The 6455-nt window shown below is 44.0% G+C and overlaps 1 protein-coding gene across 1 annotated transcript in view; it reads left to right on the top strand.

The window, feature by feature from the left end:
* Positions 1-6455, top strand: part of TOMM7 (translocase of outer mitochondrial membrane 7) — a 16387-nt gene continuing 9932 nt past the window's right edge. Inside the window, exon 1 of the mRNA XM_018568871.1 lies at positions 1-156. Coding sequence (XP_018424373.1) covers positions 54-156 — 103 coding nt within the window. The 5' untranslated portion in view covers positions 1-53. The remainder of the gene's footprint in view (positions 157-6455) is intronic.

Here is a 6455-nt window from a genome sequence, read left to right on the forward strand (position 1 = left end):
GTTCGAGCTCTTCCTTCCTGTCCTCTGAACACCGGTTGTCCTCTACAGCTGCCATGCCTGAGATCGGCAAAGAGTCCAAACAGCGTCTGCAAAAGCTATTCAAATGCGGCCAGTTCACAATCCGCTGGGGATTCATCCCCCTCGTCCTGTACCTAGGTCAGTCATTGTTTGTACACAGCCGTGCACTGTACCGTAATAGCTCTTCCTGGGGGGGAGGGGTGCCACTTCTCCACAGCAGAACATGCAAGGCCTTCCTAAATGATAGTAACAAACTACATTGTTAACGTGTGGTGGAGTCAGCATTGCAAGCTGTCCTTATTGAAAAGTTTTGTGATCCCCAACTCTTAACAGATTTTTTTATTCCTTACATATTGTTGTTTTCCCAGTGATGTCAGCAGTGCGTGTTCAGTTAAAAACTACACAGTGCCTTGCTTAAAGGAGAACTATGGGGTTAAGGCTTTTCCACACAGTTCTCCTTAGGGTAACGGGAGGACACAAACTAGCGTCCTCCCGTCACCCTAGGCTCAGTTTTTCCTGCAAGCTGCTGCTCGCGGTATACTGAGACTGGAAGCGGATCCCGACAATTATGCCGGGATCCGCCCAGCTGCGTGACTGACAGCTGGCTCTGCCTATCTAGAGGCAGAGCCAGCTGTACCCGCCCCCTCCCCCGTCCGTTCCGCCAGTCAGTGCTGGAGGATCGGGGAGGGGGGAATCCTGACACGGCAGAGAGCCATGACAGGATCGAGAGGTGAGTGAACGCCGGTATGTGTTCGCTCACCTCCCGATCTACTGAGCCGACCTGTGACAGTGTCATTGTCACAGGTCGGCTAGAACTATGAGGTGAGTAAAAAGCGCTCACCTCATAGTTCTCCTTTAAAACAGAACTGAAGCCAACCCTTTTTTTTTTCTTTTGGGTCACATGAGTATACATACTAATGTACTGCTATGATCCAAACTCAGCATATAGTGGGCTACTTCCCACTATTTACTCACAGTGCAGAGGTGCTCTGCAGCTGGGAAAGAGCCCATTAATATTTCGGGGTCCACCCGGCTGCCTGATTGGCAGCTGACTCTTCCTCTCTAGATTCAGAGCCAGCTGTGCCTGCCCCCTCCCCTGTGTGTCCCTCCAGTGAGAATTGGAGGAACAAGGAGGGGAGGGGGGAATCTCTGTGGAGAGCGGTGACTGACACTCACTGCTCTCTGCATGGTGAAGACCATAAGCTGTGCAATCAGCGGATTGTGATTGCTCAGCTCTCGATATATAGAGCCGGCATTTGACACATAGTAGTAGTTACCTAGAGCCGGCATGTGACATACAATTAAGCGTGTTAGGGGCACAGGTCTTTTTTGGAATTTTCAGTGTCACGCACCGGCTCTAAGTATTGGGAAGAGTATTTTTTACTCTTCCAATACTTCTCCTTTAAGCCTTTTAATACATATCAGGCACCATGAGGCTTGTTCTTATCTCTACCTCTTTGATCTGCTGACACGGCTCCTAAAATTTCTCTGCAGGCTATCACTCACTTAAAAGGTGGAAGATGGCCCAGGCAGAGCAAGCCCCCCCACCTGCATATCATTTTTGGGGGGCTTCTATAACTGAAGGCACAAAAGAGATGGTGTAGCAAGGCAGTGGAGTGAAAGAAAAGCCCTTGGTAAGCTACGAGTCACTGGAGTCATAATTTACACAGTGTTAACAATTCCCTTGCGACAATGCTGATAGGCCTAGCACTGTTAAGGTGCCCATACACTGCTCGATTCTCATACGAGAATCGGGCGAAATCCCGCGATCGTATGAGAATCGAGCAGTGTGAACTAAGACGTGCGACCGTTTCTACTGCCCGTTCTGCATTGCCGTCATCGGAAGCCCGCCCCTCAGCAGGGCCGGCTTCCGATAATCGCAAGTACGATCTGCCCGTCCAAGGTGGGCAGATCGTACGGGCTTTTAATGAGCATACGACCATCGCAAGACAAAAGTCTTGCGATGGTCGTAAGGTGTATGGGCACCTTAACATGGACTGAGTCACATGCTCCTCCACACCTGAATGTATCTGGTATTTTATATACTTCTCTTGGGGTCAAAGTTGTTTTTTTTGCACTTATAAAATGGACATAAAGTGCTTTTATTAGAGCTAAAGCTTAACTCTGAGAATTAAAAAAAAAAAAATGACCCTTGCAGTAGGGGACCCCCTCTTTGCAGGAGCTATATGCTCATAAAGACTAGGGGTAGAGGAATAAGGTGTATTAGTTGCCTTATTTCTCGCTACAACATTCTTCTGTTCTCTCCAATGCTCTGGTTTGTAGGGAACAATGCATGTACAGTGCAGGGTGTGACCGCTGGCTGGCAGCGCCATAGAGAAGAAGCTTTGGGGACCAGTCAGTGGGGAGTGAGGTAAGTATTACTCATTATTTCTTTACCCCTGGGCAAAAACCAGCATCTACCCCTTGCAGTCCTGGGGGTCCACTTCAAGGAACGTTTTATTTTTTTTAATTCCCGAAGTCCAGCTTTAACAGAACAAAAGATAGCAAATATAAGATCATTGTTTGGGGTTTTTACACTTAAAAGCAACCAGTTGCTTTGCCCTGAATAGGCAAAGTGCAATAGGGACTCTGTTATGGAACAAAATAAAACTGCCGCAGCTATAAAGTGCAGGAACCTAGTGGTGTCTGCTTATACCTGCAGCAGCCTCCAAGCCCTTGCTTTAATGAACCTCCTAGATGTCTACACTGTCGAGGGAATTTATAAAAACTGGAGCAGACAAAATCTGGAGCAGCTGTGCATGGCAACCAATCAGCTTCTCTCCTCAGTTTGTTCATATAAGATTTAAAAATGAGAGAGAGGCTGATTGGTTGCCATGCACAGCTGCTCCAGATTTTGTCTGCTCCAGTTTTGATAAATTCCTCCATGTCCTATGAAAGTGAACAGTCCAGTCAAATTATATCCAGGTAAGTAGACATAGTAGGTACATTTAATTGTTTTGAGAAATCAAAATCTAATTGTATGTGGCCTGCTTTTTTAATGGGAACAGTGATGATTGTAAACGAGCATAGCTTGTGGCAGTCCTATACTGGCCTGAGCTATCAGACGCTTATTTATTACTAAGAACCGCTGTTATTTTCCCACAACTGCAAATTGGAGGCAGACTTTATAGAGCATGTTTAAATATGATTGACATTTGTAGGAAAGTTATTTCCGTCCTCACTATTGACTCTTACATCAGAGGCATTGTACATAGCACATAGTATAGCTACTGCTGAGCAAAGCGATTATTCAGACAAGTTTTCCCTAGAATGCTGGGAAATCTGTTATGACACATGGGCTGCAGTTTTCTTCTTCATTGGAAGTAAAAGGAACTTTCATTTGCACACAATGCACGTAACATCCCAGTTGTAGGAAGCCCCAGGGGGGAGACAGCTAAAGCTGGGAGGTCCCTTGAGACAGAACTCAGTCATTAGGGATGGGGAAGTCTGGGTTTATGGGGTGTTCATTCAAACCTCTCTGAAATGTGTGAAAAGAGAACTTAACGGAGAACTCCGCTGAAGTCTTTGGGGGTGAATCTTGTTACTACATTCTGGCCTTTTCCAAGCATAATAGGCAAACTATTGTCAAAACATTTGCATGGGGAGCTGGATATTTAACAAAGCTAAACAAAATAAATACTGTACATAGGGGAGAAGGTCTTTCAATGCAACTTAGAGGGCGGCCTTAAAAAAAACACCAATCCTTTAAAGGGCAACTCCACTTTAAAAAAAGAAATAAAAATGAAGAAAATATCTATCTATCTATATCTTCCTCTGTCATTGCACTCATAGGTGTGATTAAATGGTTTTTGTGGATGGACTCCCGATGTCGCTTGTTCTGTCTCAGCAGTCCTTGATCATGGTGTGTGTGTGTGTCCACAGCCGGGGCCTCCAAAAGATTTCTATAGGGAAGAGTAAAAATCCAAGGTCGACACTGTCTGTAAACTGTAAAACCCCTTTCCCACTGAGGAAACACCAGAGTTTAAATTAACTATTAGGTTTGGGAAGGGAAGTTGAGGTCATAATATTAGAATAGTGGACAAAGCAACTTTTTACAGAATGTTTTTCCATACCAGACCAGAGATAGAAATCTCTACTTTCCCTCTTGTTGGTGAGTGATTGCAATTCATAGAGAAGGCTTTTGTTTATTCAGCTGGGATGAAATGACAACCCAGTATTAGTATTTATCATGACTTTTGAAGAATGCCATAATACATGTTCCAGAGGGAGTCAGCCTCATATAAAACCTGAATATGACAAAGGCTGCACAGATTTGTGAAGGGTCTTTCCATTAATAGTAGCGATGTTTACTGCCAAAAAAAAAGTCAGTTCACAAAATATACACAGGAACTGGATGTATTATAAGAAGGTCCATTATACCCTTTGATAACATTTTTCTTTAGTGCACTGAATGGCACAGCAGCACACCAACGCACATAACAGTAACGCACACGGGTGTATACACCTATGAGTGTTAATACACGTTACATCTGCTCATTCGTTTCCCATGAGCCCTAACAGGGTCCAATGCAGCAAAAAGCATATCTGGCCCATGTTTGGCTAATGCAGTCCATTACAACATGTGTGTCTTCACATCTGTTCATAAGGGTCAGGTACATTGTTTAGTTCACTGGGTTAACTGTTGTCAGCTGACAATTCTGCCACTGCTACTCTGAAACCTCAAGAAGTGTTGTCAGCCCTGCCTGTGGTTTCCCCTGCAAACTATAGAACACCTCCCCTCCTCATCTCCATAGCATATGAGGGAGGTTTTTTGTAGTCTGGCAGGGGAGTACCCAGACAAAACTGCCTTGGATCTCGGTGTAGCAAAGACTTCATTGTCTGCTGACAATAGGAACTTTGGAGCTCACTGGATTTCTGGGCGAGCTACGGGTATTTGTTTGTACTTGCGGATATCTACTGCATTTTGATTTTATTTTGTTCCAACATTCACTTTCCATTTCTTTTTAGATTTGTGGTTTGCAAAGTGGCTGTAGGTCATATTCTATGCAGATCAAAGGATAAGCCCTTGGTCTATTATGCACTACGCTTAGGCGCCATTCACACCGATTTCTTTTGGTGCGATTAGGGATTCATGTGTCAGGAACCTGCAATTTCCTGCAGCAGGAATCCCTAATCTGGCGTTTTACAAGCGGCAACTGTCACCCATTGAGGTTCATGATCAGGTGATGGCCGCTGCATCTGAACGCCGGCACACCGCATCTAATTGTATGTGATATGATTACATGCTGTTAGGAATCCACCACTCTCCCTTGACGCACGATTGATGCATCCAGTGCGTTATCAGGAATCCCTAATCGTATCTAAAGATGTGAATGTATTATAAGTATAATCGAGGGAGGCAAGCACTCACTCTGACTGTGAAACTGACACCCAGTTACTCCAGAGCAGACGATAAAGGGGGAAGTCTTCACATGATGATTTGTACACCCAAGGTTTAGAACTAGCTCATATTCATGTGAAAGGAGATAAGTGAAACCTAATTTCTCGTCGGTGTTATTTTTACCATGGTATTTTTTTGGGTTTCATTTTGATATAATGCCAGTCTGGGCTCAGTTCCTGTCATAGAAGTATGTTTTATTGTTTAATGCAAGCATTTCAGATTTTTGGCATATCTCAGCTGGGTATCATATACAATACCGCGCAGGTAGCTCCAGCCTAAAGAATTTTTTTGGGAGGGGGGGGGCGGGGGGAGTCCTTAAGATCTTTAAACTGGCCCAATCTAGAGGATGTCAATGTATTTGTATTGTTTAGTTAATTTACTATATTTATCTATGTTCAAGGCAAAAATGTACATTTCTTTTTTTTTTTTAGTATTGCTTGTGTGTATGTACACGCACACACGCATACATGCACACACACTAACTGTATACCACTCTTAAGACGGCCAGTTGGGTGCTGGAAGCTGCTTTTCTGCTATGCTGTGAATAGCCTCTGTGATGAATAGACTTCACTAGGAGCAGATCAGACTACACATACACTTAGTGAAGAGGAAAGGCATCTCTTCTATCAAATATGGACCTGTATGATTTATTTTTTCTTAAGTCAGCGAGTAAAAAAATCTAGCACTGGCCCAGAATCTCTGTAAATGTAATGGTGTTGATGTACTGAAGGAGTAGAGAGCATACATTTAGCTTAATGAATAAGGGGAGGCAAAGATAAAGAGCCCATTTAGGTTTGTGTTACGGTAACCTGTGGTTTACCCTGCCTACTATGGTGTGTTGCCGGGCCATTCATTGGAAATAGCACTCAGAAAGGACTCTGGTAAACATGCCGGCTTTACGCCAGGACCTGCATTTTATTAATAAGCTGTAAAATGTGGGCATGACTGTACATATCTCTACATAACGGTATCCACTCCAGTATCTGGCTGTGATACCCAACAGAAAAACAAGACTTTTAAGATACACATTTTTTAT

The sequence above is a fragment of the Nanorana parkeri genome, unplaced genomic scaffold (assembly GCF_000935625.1).
Source record: "Nanorana parkeri isolate BGI_ZX_2015 unplaced genomic scaffold, ASM93562v1 scaffold1256, whole genome shotgun sequence".
In the NCBI taxonomy this organism is placed as follows: Eukaryota; Metazoa; Chordata; class Amphibia; order Anura; family Dicroglossidae; genus Nanorana; species Nanorana parkeri.